This window comes from Sphaerodactylus townsendi, linkage group LG01 (assembly GCF_021028975.2).
Source record: "Sphaerodactylus townsendi isolate TG3544 linkage group LG01, MPM_Stown_v2.3, whole genome shotgun sequence".
Taxonomy (NCBI): Eukaryota; Metazoa; Chordata; class Lepidosauria; order Squamata; family Sphaerodactylidae; genus Sphaerodactylus; species Sphaerodactylus townsendi.
This window is the reverse complement of record NC_059425.1, coordinates 56,409,658-56,424,943: the sequence shown is the minus strand read 5'-3', so window position 1 is coordinate 56,424,943 and position 15,286 is coordinate 56,409,658. Positions and strand designations below refer to the sequence as shown.

The following is a 15,286-nucleotide window of genomic DNA, read 5'->3' as shown; positions in this document are numbered from 1 at the left end:
TCCTGGAGAGCAGTGGCTAGTGGAGTGCCATGGGGCTCTGTTCTGGGCCTATTACTATTCAATATTTTTATCAGTGACTTGGTTGGTGGAATAGAGGTCATACTAATCAAATCTGCAGATGACACCAAATCAGGAGGGGTAGCTAATACCCCAGGGTCGGTATTCAAAATGACCTGGACAGATCAGAGAGTTGGGCTAAAACTAGCAAAATGAATTTCAACAGTAATAAATGTAAGATACTACACTTAGGAAAAAATTGAAATGCACAGATATAGGATGGGTGACACCTGGCTTGACAAACATGAGTCAGCAGTGTGATGTCCAGTTCTGGGTACTGCAATTCCAGAAGAATATTGTCAAGCTGGAATGGGTCCAGAGGAGGTCGACCAATGTAGGAAAAAGTCTGGATTCCATCACCTATGAGGAGTGGCTTAGGGAGCTGGGTATGTTTAGCCTGAATAAGAGAAGGGGCGACATGATAGCCATGTTTAAATATTTGAAGGGATGTCATGTTGAAGAGGGAGCAAGCTTGATTCTACTGCTCCAGAGAGTAGGACAAGGAGTTATGGATTCAAGGTACAGAAAAGCAGATTCCATCTAAATGTTAGGAAGAACTTCCTGATGGCAAGGACTGTTCGACAGTGGAATACACTGCTTCAGAATGTGGTGGAGTCTCTGGAGGTTTTTAAACAGAGGCTGGATGGGCATCTGTCAGGAGTGCTTTGATTGTGCATTCCGTCATGGCAGGGGATTGGACTCGATGACCCTTAGGGTCTCTTCCAACTCTATGATTCTAAGCAGAGCTACACCCTTCTAAATCCATTGAATTCATTGGGCTTAGAAGGGTGTCACTTTGCTTAGGATGGTACCGATGGCTACTTAAGTCAGGTTGATGTGACAGAATAACTCCTCCTCCTTCCTTGAGATGTCAGGATGACAAAAGGGTATGACAGACCCAGCAGTGCTGACAGAGTGTGGGGAAAATCCAGTTCCTTTCCTTAGGGTTCCACACTGGCAGGGAAGGGGCTCTCATCCCCACATTCACAAGTGACCCACAATCATGTATGAACCAGCCTGCAATGTCAGCTAATAACTTACATTTCATAGAGCTCCCTTTCTGCTTAAGGGAGCTTCCCTCTCACTGTCATTGAAATTCATATTGGCATGATCTAAAACAGAAAGTCATTTTCACCTCAGGCAACAGCAGTTTCAAGTATCCATTGCCCTTCACAACTCATTTAAAGGCTTGTATGACTCCCCCCTCTCTGCTCTCTTCTCCTCCTCCCACAAATCTTACTTTTGATTTTTTTTTCACCCTTACTCCACAAAGCTCAGGAGAGTGTGCATAGTTCACTTCTCTAACATGTTAGCTTCAGGACAACCCAGTCAAGCTGAGAGAAAGTGACCAGTGCAAGGCCAGCCAGTGAGCTTCCTGGTAGAAAGGGGGCCTGAAGTGATCAGGTATAAATTAATCTGGCAACCTCTGTGGTAAACAGAGATCGTAAAATTCTAATCTGTCTCACCTTAGACTGCTGGAAAAGAGAAGAAAATGGGAAACATCTGAGCAAGACCTGGGCTGAGTATCTGCCATTGGTTTTCTTGCAGGTTCTTCTAGTCTGGGTCTAACTAGATGTGCGAGCCAATGGGTCACAACAAAAGGAATCTTGGCCCTTGGATCGTAACCTGTGGCCCTGTGACAGCCAAAGCATTGAAACCAGTTGAGGATTTTTTCTGTGATTCATTAGAACCAGCATTAGAATTTTCTCTATAAAATACTACTGGTGGCATGTTATGTATTTTTGTTCAAGTTGTATTTTTTATTTTCTAAGCTGCTTAGACTCTCTAGTATGGGAGGAACCCCAAATAAAATATTTAAATAATTTTCAGCAAGGACGTAGGTAAGGGGGGGTTCTCGGGTTCAGACCCCCACATTCATGTCCGAAGCTCCGCCCACCCGTTTGTGGGGTTTAAAAATATTTTTAGTGTTTTTTGGTTTTTGGCCTGCAGGGGGTGCATTGTTTAGGCTAGCAGCACCAAACTTTCAGGGATTGTTTGGGGGACTCTCCTGATGGTACTACCCAGGTTTGGTGAGGTTTGGTTCAGGGGGTCCAAAGTTATGGCCTCCCAAAGGGGGTGCCCATCCTCCATTGTTTCCAATGGGAGCTAATAGAAGATGGGGGCTACACTTTTGAGGGTCCATAACTTTGGACACCCTGAACCAAACTTCACCAAACCTGGGAGGTATCGTCAGGAGAGTCTTGTATTGATACCACCCAGGTTTTGTGAAGTTTGGTCCAGGGGGTCCAAAGCTATGGACTTCCAAAGGGGGTGCCCCCATCCCCCATTGTTTCCAATGGAAGGTAATAGGAGATGGGGCTACACCTTTGAAGGTCCCTAACTTTGGAGAGTCTCCTAAAGATACCCTAAAAGTTTGGTGCTGCTAGCTTAACAATTGCACCCCTGACAGCAGGCACCCCCCAAATTTCCTCAGATTCTCCTTTTAAATCCACCCCCTTCAGCATGGATTTAAAGGGAGAATCTGAGGTCCTCAGTTTAGAAGAAGAGTTTGGATTTATATCCTCCCTTTCTCTCCTGTAGGAGACTCAAAGGAGCTTACAATCTCCTTGACCTTCCCCCCTCACAACAAACACCCTGTGAGGTGGGTGGGGCTGAGAGAGCTCCGAACAGCTGTGAGTAGCTCAAGGTCACCCAGCTGGCCTGTGTGGGAGTGCACAGGCTAATCTGAATTCCCCAGATAAGCCTCCACAGCTCAAGCGGCAGAGCAGGGAATCAAACCCAGTTCCTCCAGATTAGAATGCACCTGCTCTTAACCACTATGCCACATTGAAAGCGATGCTGTTTCACGGTGGGGGATAATCCACTCCAAAACAGCATCACTTTCAATGTTGTTTAACTGGGGACCCCAGATTCTCCCTTTAAGGTGGATTTAAAAGGAGAATTTGGGCTCTCTAGTTTAAACACCATTGAAAGTGATGCTGTTTTGGGGTGGATTCCAGCATCACAGCGGCTGCCGGGAGGGGAGGGGATTGAGATTCATTGGGCTTAGAAGGGTGTCACTTGCTTAGATAATTTTGTACCATGGCTACTTTAAGTCAGGTTGATGTGACAGAATAACTCCTCCTCCTTCCTTGAGATGTCAGGATGATTGACAAAGGGTATGAACAGACCCAGAAGTGCTGGGACAGAGTGTGGGGAAAATCCGAGTTCCCTTTTCCTTAGGGTTCCACATCTGGCAGGGAAGGGGCTCTCATCCCCCACATTCACAAGTGACCCACAATCATGCGTATTAGGAACCAGCCTGCAATGTCAGCTAATAACTTACATTTCATAGAGGCTCCCTTTCTGCTTAAGGGAGCTTCCCTCTCACTGTCATTGAAATTCATATTGGCATGATCTAAAACAGAAAGTCATTTTCACCTCAGGCAACAGCGGTTTCAAGTATCCATTGCCCTTCACAACTCATTTAAAGGCTTGTATGACTCCCCTCTCTCTGCTCTCTTTCTCCTCCTCCCACAAATCTTACTTTCTTTGATTTTTTTTCACCCCTTACTCCACAAAGCTCAGGAGGTGTGCATAGTTCACTTCTCTCTAACATGTTAGCTTCAGGACAACCCGAGTCAAGCTGAGGAAAGTGACCAGTGCAAGGCCAGCCAGTGAGCTTCCTGGTAGAAAGGGGCCTGAAGTGATCAGGTATTGCTATAAGAATTAATCCTGGCAACCTCACCATGGTAAAGCAGAGATCGTAAAATTCTAATCTGTCTCACCTTAGACTGCTGGAAAAGAGAAAATGGGAAACATCTGAGCAAGACCTGGGCTGAGAGTATCTGCCATTGGTTTCCTTTTGCAGGTTCTTCTAGTCTGGGTCTAACTAGATGTCTTGAGCCAATGGGTCACAACAAAAGGAATCTTGGCCCTTGGATGCGTAACCTGTGGCCCTGTGACAGCCAAAGCATTTGAAACCAGTTGAGGATTTTTCTGTGATTCATTAGAACCAGCATTAGAATTTCTCTATATAAAATACTACTGGTGGCATGTTATTATTTTGTTCAAGTTGTTATTTTTTTTTTCTAAGCTGCTTAGACTCTCTAGTATGGGAGGAACCCCAAATAAAATATTTAAATAATTTTCAGCAAGGACGTGGGGGTTCTCGGGGTTCAGACCCCACATTCATGTCGAGCTCATCCTACGTTGTGGGGTTTAAAATATTTTTAGTGTTTTTTTGGTTTTGGCCTGCAGGGGGGTGCATTATTGTTTAGGCTAAGCAGCACCAAACTTTCAGGGATTGTTTGGGGGGACTCTCTGATGGTACTACAGGTTTGGTGAGGTTGGTTCAGGGGTCCAAAGTTATGGCCTCCCAAAGGGGGGAACCCATCCTCCATTGTGGGGAGCTAATAGAAGATGGGGGCTACACTTTTGAGGGGTCCCTTAACTTTGGACACCCACAGACAAACCTGGGAGGTATCGTCAGGAGAGTCTTGTATTGATACCACCCAGGTTTTGTGAAGTTTGGTCAGGGGTCCAAAGCTATGGACTTCAAAGGGGTGCCCCATCCCCATTGTTTCCAATGGAAGGTAATGGGAGATGGGGCTACACCTTTGAAGGTCCCTAACTTTGGAGAGTCTCCTAAAAGATATACCCTAAAAGTTTGGTGCTGCTAGCTTAACAATTGCCTGACAGCAGGCACCCCCAAATTTCCTCAGATTCTCCTTTTAAATCCACCCCTTCAGCATGGGTTTAAAGGGAGAATCTGAGGAATCCCTCGAACTAGAAAGAAGAGTTTGGATTTATCTCCTTTCCCTCCTGTAGGAGACTCCAAAGGAGCTTACAATCTCCTTGACCTTCCCCCTCACAACAAACACCCTGTGGTGGGTGGGAGCTGAGAGGAAGAAACAGCTGTGAGTAGCTCAAGGTCACCCAGCTGGCCTGTGTGGGAGTGCACAGGCTAATCTGAATTCAGATAAGCCTCCACAGCTCAAGCGGCAGAGCGGGGAATCAAACCCAGTTCCTCCAGATTAGAATGCACCTGCTCTTAGCCACTATGCCACATTGAAAGCGATGCTGTTTCACGGTGGGGATAATCCTCTAAAGTAGCATCACTTTCAATGTTATTGGGACCCCAGATTCTCCCTTTAAGGTGGATTTAAAGGAGGGTGGGCTCTGGACCCCAAACACCATTGAAAGTGATGCTGTTTGGGGTTGAATTCCAGCATCACAGCGACTGCGAGGCGAAAACTCAGATTTTGCACTGGGCTCCATTTTCCCTCTATGCCTCTGCCCAGAGGGGAGGGCAGAAGGAACTGCCAGCTGCCAGCTGAGAGCCCAGCTGATGGGGGGCAGGGGAGGCCAGGGCGGGGGAGTCTGCTATCCTCAGCCTTGGAGAGCCAGAGAGTGGGAGAGTGGCCATGTCCTAGAGAGGCCGGTGGGGTGTGGCCTCCTAACCCCCATTAAAAATCTATACCTACATCCCTGAGTTTCAGTATAAGTTTTTCCTCATCTTCTTGTTACACAGGAACATTTTATGGCTCTGGAGCACAAAGTAATGAGGGACAACATAAGTGATACACAGAATTAGCTTAAAAAATGACATTTTAGTTTTTAATATCAGTATTGGAAATGAGTCAAAAGACTGAAAGATTCCACAGAATACCCTGGAAGCAGGGTAATTAACTGGCAGTTTAGAAAGGTTAAATGTATACTTTTAAAAAGGCAGATTAATAGTTGCATTTACCATAATACACAAGAGTATAACTAATACTATAATTAAATTATAATACTATCATATAGCTCTTGTTAAAGTTAGTGGAAATAATTATACTGATTTTTGACTGAACTAGACAAAACCTCTTTTTTAATGGAAATGTAGAGCTACCATAGGAAGAGACTTTCATCTCTAAGAAGTAGAAAAGCATTTTTAAAAGAATCTTAAAGGAAATTATAAAAAACAAAACACAGAAACTATCTGTTTAAATTAGTCCTCAATTCCTTTACAAATGGTATTTCAGAATTCCCAGAGCAAGATATTGTAAATTAAGGTCACATATATTATCGTCTTTGTAATAATCTGTGTGAATTATAAACAACCCTGCAACTTTTATGCAAGGATATCATAATTTTTCATTTTAATTTTTGCATAATCTTAAACTGCATTGGAGAGAGAACATAAAGTGGTACGGCACATATTTTGTACGCAGGTGATCACAGGTTCAAATCCCAGCAGACCCAGGGCTGGGAAAGACTCCACCTGAAACCTTGAGAAACTGCTGCTGGTCATAGATCAGGGGTGGCCAACCTATGGTGCTCCAGATGTTCATGGATTACTGGTCCAAAACGCGGCGGCTCGTCTTCTCACGGGGGTCTCAGTTAGAGATCATATCACCCTCGTGTTGTGCCGCCTGCACTGGCTACCAGTGGAATTCTGGATCGTCTTCAAGGTGCTGGTTTTGACCTCTAAGGCCCTTTACGGCCTGGGGCCCTCATACCTACAGGACCGTCTCACCTGCATCCTGAGTGCGTGCCACTCCCACTCTCTTGAGGAGGCCGAGGCACTGGTGGTCCCTGGCCCTGTGATCTTGCGGCCTTTGGCCTCCATGCGGGCCAGAGTTTACTGCTCCCTGGCCCTGCCTGGTGGAGCAGCCTCTTCCTCTCCAGCAGTTAGGGCCCTGCAGGACCTTGGAGAGTTCCTGCGAGGGCCTGTAAAACTGGTTCTGTTCCACCCGGGCTTTTGGGGAGCCGGCCGCTGAGTCCGCCCTCGTCTTGTCCTGCACACTGGCTATTTATTGGACCACCTGCCAATCCCCTCCCTTCCCAGGGTTTGATCACCGGGGTTGGGTGCCAGACGTCTTCTATTATTAATCAATTATTTATTGAAGGTTATTACTGCTGCTATAGTTTTATAGTTTTAAGGCTTTGCATTTTAACTGGGGTTATTCAATTTGTTTTATTGTGTATTGTTGTTTGTTGAGCACCGCCCTGAGCCCTTTGGGGGTAAGGCGGTTTACCAAATTGAAGTAGTAGTAGTAGTAGTAGTAGTAGTAGTAGTAGTAGTAGTAGTAGTAGTAGTAGTAGTAGTAGTAGTAGTAGTAGTAGTAGTAGTAGTAATAATAATAATAATAATAATAATAATAATAATAATAATAATAATAATAATTCCCATCAGCCCCTGCCAGCATGGCCAATTGGCCATTCTGTTAGGGGCTGATGGGAATTGTAGTCCCTGAACATCTGGAGCACCATAAGTTGGCCATCCTTACCATAGATGTTACTGGTCTGGAGGAACCTTAGTATGATTCAATATAAGGCAGTTCTGTGTGTTCATATGCCAGCCTGCATATGGAGATATCAAGATTTTATGAGATGTAAAGTATAATTCTATGTAGACTTACTCCAGTCAAAGGCCAGTGATTTTGATGAATTTCGAATGCAGCAACTCTGTGCAGGATTGTACTGACAGCTACTTAACATTTAGAGGAAAAAGTGCTTCATGGCATCACACTAGAGCTACTGAGGACACAAAAGGAGAACAGTTGTTTAATTGGAGGTGAAGACCGTACATGGGCTGGCAGCACACCAGTGTGTAAAGGGAAGGTTATTTGCAAGAACAATCAATATTTGAAATGCACAATTAAGTTTACATCAACAGGAGACACTAATAATTTCAGCTCAACAACTTATGCTTCATTCATAGGTTTCCCTTTATCCTCACCTCTTGCTGTTTTATTCTCTTGGACTCCCAAGATGCTTTTTATACATCGACCTATTTCCCAAGTTTTTAAAAAAGGCTTTGGGAGCTGATGGGGAAAGCCCTAGAAAACACACAGCCCAACAACTGCCGGGGTCACCAATGAGAAGCCTTTTCTCAGAACTGCAGTCACTATCTTTTGCTGTGTTATACTCAATGATGAATGTTAAGAGTGCAACGACTGTGAGGGAGATTAGGGAATGGGGTCAGCAGCATAGAATTTTCAACATCTACACTAGATTTCACTTCTTAATACTCTTTGAGTAAAGGCATGGCACACACAAAAGTTTGTTCTTTAAAGAAATGCTGGTCTGGGAAAAGGATGACTCATTTCATGTATTCTTGGAGACCACTTAGTTCTCACAGAAAATCATGTTCATAACCATACTTTGCCATATAAACTTGTCACCCACAAACATTATGCCAGGAAATTGTATGGTAAATCCAAAATCAGAATATTAAAAGCAGACTGACTTTTATACACAATTTGGAATTCATCTCCTCTTCTCTCTAGCCACCATTTTCATTGTAAATGAAACCATGATAATCTTTTTTACCAAGTATTTTAAATTTCAGTAGTATGGGATCAAATGAAACAGTTACAGACTGTATGTCACTAGCTGTCATCTGTGGCCTAGACTACATGCCGGGTCTCCAGAAGAAAGAGGGGCACTCACAAGTGTCCTTGCACACTGTCTGCCATCTTTCTTTGCTCTTCTACTTGCCAACAAGAAGAGAATGGCAGGAAAAGCCTAGTACACTCCTCTTTGTTTGCTCAACTGGGAATTTGCCAATGGGGGGGTGGTATTAATTTGTTTGTTCGTTTAGCTGGTAAGGAGGGCCTAGAGGGCTGTGAGTGTTGCCTCAGGTTTGCGAACAGACAGCTTCTCAAACTCATCAGCAGAAACAGTCCTAAATATCTAAATCTAAATATTTCTGCTTTGTGTTCCAGCTGTGGATGAACCCTAAGATTTAGAGCTCTCTGTTCCATTCCTCCTGGTCACAGATCAGAAGAAGAAGAGTTTGGATTTATATCCCCCCTTTCTCTCCTGCAGGAGACTCAAAGGGGCTTACAATCTCCTTGCCCTTCCCCCCTCACAACAAACACCCTGTGAGGTAGGTGGGGCTGAGAGAGCTCCAAGAAGCTGTGACTAGCCCAAGATCACCCAGCTGGCGTGTGTGGGAGTGTACAGGCTAATCTGAATTCCCCAGATAAGCCTCCACAGCTCAGGCGGCAGAGCTGGGAATCAAACCCGGTTCCTCCAGATTAGATACACGAGCTCTTAACCTCCTACGCCACAGCTGCTCAGAAGGTTAAGTAGTTCCTAGACTGTCCCATAATCTTACAGATTTATATAATATAAACAGCTGAAAGCTATCATCAGCCAATCAAGTTGCTCTTTCCATCTAGGCTTTTTTCATAAATATGCAAAGAAAGAAACACCAAAACACATAAGAGACCCTTAGTAGCAGATAGTGGCAGATGAAAGAGAAGATGCTGACGTATAAGCCTGACCTAGTGCCACTGAAGAAAATGGACCTAAATTGACTCAAATCTAAGTGTTCGGGCTCAAGAAGTTTGTCAATCAGAAAGCCAGATATTAATGAAAGGTCTCTTGGTACTGGAAATGTAGTTCACGCATCACAGCAGAAAAAGATTTTGCAAGTTATTCTCAGAATCACAAATTCATGGCATGAGAACTGTCATATATGTTAACCCAGATGTGCCCCTCTGTTCACAGGAGAGCCCTGGATATACTTCAGCTTCCTGACAACGAACACTCCTTCCAGCAAAGAAGTTGATTGTGGAGTGCTGATCTGACAAACCTCCAAACAGACAGTGGGACTACAGTTAAGAGGAAAAACAAGTAGCCACCTATTCTTTCCATCTTTCTCAGCCTAGCCTACACAACTCCTTCTTGGTAATGGCTAATTCCAATTGTAATAAATGAACACCAGTCACACAGCCAACAGACTCCCAATGGCCAAGCCCAGGAACTCTGCATGGAAGAAGAGTACACAGTCAACTACAATTTTTTTCTGCAACTCAATGGAATTTTTTTTAAGTCCCTAGACAGATCAGCCTAAATTCTGACATACCTTGTTGGAAATGGGTTTATATAGAGATAAGCATCTCACATTTTCATATTTTACATTATTTACATCTAGTGTTTGGATTTATACGCCGTTTCGCTCAACCATAAGTAGTCTCAATGCAGCTTACAAACTCCTTCCTTTCCTCTCCACACAACTGGTAGGGCTGAGAGAGTTCCGAGAGAACTGTGACTAGCCTAAGGTCACCCAGCAGGCTTCATGTGTAGGAGTGGGGAATCAAATTCAGTTCTCCAGATTAGAGTCTACTGCTCTTAGCTACATTACCATGCTGGCTCTACTACTCTAGACTTGGCAGATCTGGTCACTTTACTTAATAGCAGTAACTTCCAGTCCGCATTACCGCAATCTGCCCTTCATGGGACTGCCTTTGAAGACAATTTGCATACTTCAGCTAGTGTAACATGTAGCAGCTCACTTTCTTATGTGGGTAAACAATTTGGTAAAGGTAGTCTCTTGCGCAAGCACTGGGTCATTAATGACCCATGGGGTGACGTCACATCATGACATTTTCTAGGCAAACTATGTTTTCAGTGTGGTTTGCCATTGCCTTCCCCAGTCACCAAGGGAGCTCCAAAAATTTAGGGAATTAAATTCCAAATGAATACATGAGCTTTACAGTTTCCGCTGCCATTGGTTCATTAGTATGCCTTCTAAATTTTACTTAATAGTTAATAACTAATTGACACTATTAAGTCAGAACACTCACTTTAACAGGAGCATTTCTTTTGGTCTCTCAATTAGACTTACAAGAGCCACATCTGGTTCATTATTGTTTACTCATGGTAATCAGAAATTATCTTGGGATTTGCAAGCATTTTCCATAAGCCTGCAAAAAAAGGGAGGAGGGAAGAGTGGCTATCTCGCCCTTTCTTTAATTTCTTAGGGTGGGTGTTGAGAGAAAACACATACCCCCATATATATTTGTTTCTCAAATATTTCTTCTTACCCTACCAACACCACAAAACTTGAATATTTGTCTTTCTAGTATGTTGTCTTCTTGCTTCGAGTTGAAAGAGCAAAATCACAAGCTATCCTCCGGCACATCATAAAATCCTATTCAATGCATTTATGAAGGGTAGTTATCTCGTAGCCACTGAAACTTACCCGCATAGAGGCAGAGTGAATTAACACACTAAAAGTGTGCAGTCACTTGGGGCTTCTTTTTGTGTAACACAATCTCCATAGGAGCCCTTAAAGAATTATGTGTTATGGAATCTCACACGTGAAAAATGTCATAACTGGTCATCAATATGAAGGGGAAGGCAAGTGAGAAGCTATCAAACTAATGGTCATACTTCTTTCTTGCCTACTTTTAGCCCTCAAAACCTGAGCACCCACCTGCCCAACTGATTTAATACTTTGGCATTGACCTAACAAGAAAATTACACTGTAGATGCCCTTGATAAAAAGATATAAAATGTCAGCATAGCTTTAAAAGGGGTGAGGAGAAAGGAACTCATGGTTCAATATTATGAAAAATCCCTAACAATCCCTCAAGCCACAGACAAATCCAAGGTCCAAAGATCACACAAGACGAACACTTACAGTGTGATCTGAAGCAAAGTTACACCCTTCTAAACCCAATGACTTCAGTGGACCTAGAAGAGTATAATTCTGGTTAGGACAGTTCACTGTTAAGAACTTACTATTATTTGCAATAACCCTTGCTAAGGAGCCAGTGGGACACTGCATCATTTCCTATCTTGCATTATTTTGAAATGACCATCTATCCTTGGAAACTTACCCACACACTTTAGCTACATTGCTGTAATTGGGACACTTATTTTTAAAAACCAGGCCCTTTCTCGCAGAATGGCACCAAACATGAGCCTTATTTCCTTAACTCAAATATATTTTGCATGACCTTACATGAATTGCTTAGATAAAAGCCTTTTTTTCCCTTCTACTTTTGTTATTTTAAAGTGCAGATGCATTTGAGTCATTTTCCCCCTTTGTTTCATATCCTTAAGATCCGCAGCTTCAAAGACAGAATGTCAGCATGCAGTCGATTTATGACGGAACTCTTGAAGAGACACTGAAGACTTACCTTGTCAATCACCCCAAGGACTCTAAAGGCCTTCAGTTCCTCGGCAGGGCTCCTTAGGTTCCAAGAGGGCCTTGAACTTAGTGATCCTGGAGGCTAATGGAAGATATCAAAGATTACAACATCAATCAGGGTGGTACTTGAAGGAAGACTGCCTGCTGAAGCAAATGCCAGGCTGAAGGAAACTAAATTTATCATAAATCAGAGAGAGAGAAGATGAAAGAAGTTTGCTGTTTGTCCTTAATGCAAAAAAATGAAAAATAAAAGAGAAGTTGATAGTAAATAAATTGCAGGGACACTGAAAGCAGAAATATAGCAAAAGGAATATTAATATTTAAGAACTGTTTAGACAATTTCCCATCTCTTTGTGCAGACAGAGAAACTTGGGACCATTCCCAAACACTCCATCCATACCCTTTGCTTAGGTTTTGAACAAAGAAAAATAAAAATAGAATGACAAAAGGTTTAAGGCTATAGTATGCAGTGTTCTATGTATTTCCTTAGGTTACATATACCATAAATACTTATGCAAAAGGGGGAAAAGAACAATGTGACCTTCAGAGTTACTTAACAATGTGCATTATAAAATCAAAAAGAAATGACACTGTAGATTTCTGACTATAACTACTTTTACAAGGAAGTACAATCCATCCTTAAAATGGGGAAGAGGGTTGGGCAGAGGCTGGTGAGTAGAGTTGCAGGAGAAGGCAGGGCGCAGCAGTGAGTCAGGCTTCAGTGGTGGGGCTGTAGGCGCACCTCTGAGCCCATCGTCTGTTCACTGCCCACTCAAACTTCTGCAGCCAAATACAGTTATTTGCTCCTGGGAGGAGACCAGCCAAATGTGCCACCTCATGTGACACTTTAATGTGGTGCCCGGGGCATCCATCCCCTCTGTGCCCGCCCGCCCCCCCGCCCGCGGGGACACCATTGCACAAGACACTGTAGAAGTGGGCAGAAGAGACCATTAGTACACTCTCTACATATCATAAGGATGCCCAAAAGAGGGATGGGTAATGATCATTATATTCAAGACCAAATATACACAACTTATTTGACCTTGTTATTTGTTACCAATTAAAGGTCATGGGGGGTATACTCTAATTATTTATTGGAATACAGCTATATGGAAGAAGAAGAGTTTGGATTTATGAGCCATCATCCTCAACGGTAAGGAGTCTCAAAGCGGCTTACAAACTTCTTCCCTTCCTCTCCTCACAACTGACTCCTTGTGAGGTTGGTAGGGCTGAGAGAGTTCAGAGAGAACTGTGACTAACCTGAGGTCACCCAGCAGGCTTCATGGGTAGGAGTGGGGGAACAAATTTGGTTCACCAGATTAGAGTCCACTGCTCATGCAGAGGAGTGAGAAATCATGGTTCTCCATATTACAGTCCACTGCTCTTAACCACTCTACCACACTGGTTTTTTTAGGCAGAAGCAGGAAGAATGCATAGCAACACTATGACAAAACCTTCAGTACTAAATATGGGTTCCATTTCTTGAAAATGCAAAAAAGAATAAAGTGCATTGTAAAATTTTGCAGCACATGTTATAAAAATAGAAATATGTGTTCAAAAATAAAAAGGCATCTTGTAGCACCTTAAATACTAACTTTTTTTTTGGTGCATCCATATTATTTTAGACTTTAAGATACCTCAAGACCCCTGCTTATTTTTGCTGTAACATACCAAAACAGCAAGCCCTTTAGGTTAAAGTTTAGCACTGGATGATATGCAAGATTGAAAACATGTTAGGATACAATGTTCTAAGTTTTCTCTATCAGTTTCTTCACTGGCAAAAGTGAGAGAGGGGGTTCCATTTGATCACTGAAAGGGGTATGCTTGAGATAATGGGATCCATGTGGAAGAAAAGATATGTGAGCTTTAGTGAACAGGAGAATTAGGCATGATCATGCAGTAAAGCTGGCAAACTGCAACTCAGCATATATGTCAAATGATTAGTGGTCTAATGTAAAAGTGAGTTAAACACTTTCAAATTTTATGTTGCAGAACAGAAGTAGTGAGAAGGGCTGAAATTATTCAAAAGAAGTGCTTCAATTTGAGAATATTCACTTGCTTCAGGCTTGCTTGTGTTGCCATTCTTTTCTCCTTCACCTGCACCATTTATTTTCCTATGCAGGGCTTCTTTCTCCAACCCCAATTATTCACACAGGCCAACACAATCAGGGAACACACAGTGATTTTGTTGATAGCATGATGCTATGTAGCCAAATTTCATTACATGCTATCGTCACTGACTGTAAATGAAGCCAGCTGGGAGCAAGAACAATGTTCCTAAAAAAAGGCAAACGCTCTCTGCAAGTAGCAAAGTGCCAAAAAAGGTAACACTAAAATTTTTTTACAAGACATGGAATCTTCTGACTTCATATTCTTTAGTGAGTTTTAATATAAACAGTACTGCTGAATGTACTTTCACTTTTTTGTCATCAAGTGACTGCTAAGGGCAACCTCACAGGGTTTTCAAGGCAAGAAACATACGGAGGTGGTTTGCCACTGCCTGACTCCATGTCGCAACCCTGGTATTTCTTGGAGGCCTCCCATTCAAATGGTCAGGGCTGAGAGTGGATGGTCACCCAGCAAGCTTTTACAGCAAAATAGGGATGCAAACCTGGATTTCCCAGGTTCTAGTCAGACATCTTAATCCATGGGTCTTCAAACTATGCCCCCCCAGATGTTCATGGACTACAATTCCCATCAGCCCTGCCACTTGGCCATGCTGGCAGGGGCTGATGGGAATTGTAGTCCATGAACATCTGGGGGGCCATAGTTTGAAGACTCCTCACTACACCACATTGGTCCTCTTTCACTTAGCAGCACATAAAAGTCCCTAAGAATGTGCTTCATTCATACAGTATAAAACTCTTTGCTGGACAGTATGAACACCCAAATGCCTTTGCATTCCTGAAGTCCAAGGAGTTTGCCAAAAACAAATTATCTGAAAGTGTGGGATTTGCATAACATGGGCCCTGAAAGGAAAATTCAGAGGAGGTTAAACCTGTCTCCCATTTCAAAGGCTGTAGTTATTTTACTTCTCCCCAAACTACATCAGAAAACAGGCCAAACCTTTCTCAATCCTATTTGCACACCCTTCCTCATTCCACCTCCAAAGCTCAAAGACTCGGGGGTGGAGGAGGTTATTAAAATGGCAAAAAAGGCTCCCCTTCCCACACAAGTGCACTGTAGTGCCCAGAAATGTGTCAACCCAAAAAGAGCCACCTTACAAAAATGGTCTTATCTCAAAATCTTATCAGAAGACTTTTGGATAAGGTGTTTCTTTTTTTCTTTTTTTTCCACCTGAAAATTGAAGTGTGGGGGGAGTAACTGCTATTCAGTCATGAGAATTAATTTTTC

General features: G+C 43.0%; 1 protein-coding gene across 4 annotated transcripts in view; it reads right to left on the bottom strand.

Moving 5' to 3' along the window:
- Positions 1-15,286, bottom strand: part of RPS6KC1 (ribosomal protein S6 kinase C1) — a 115,528-nt gene that overhangs the window by 50,403 nt on the left and 49,839 nt on the right. For all 4 annotated transcript variants that reach the window (XM_048490853.1, XM_048490769.1, XM_048491016.1 and 1 more), the window contains one exon: positions 11,922-12,014. In XM_048490853.1, coding sequence (XP_048346810.1) covers positions 11,922-12,014 — 93 coding nt within the window. The remainder of the gene's footprint in view (positions 1-11,921; positions 12,015-15,286) is intronic.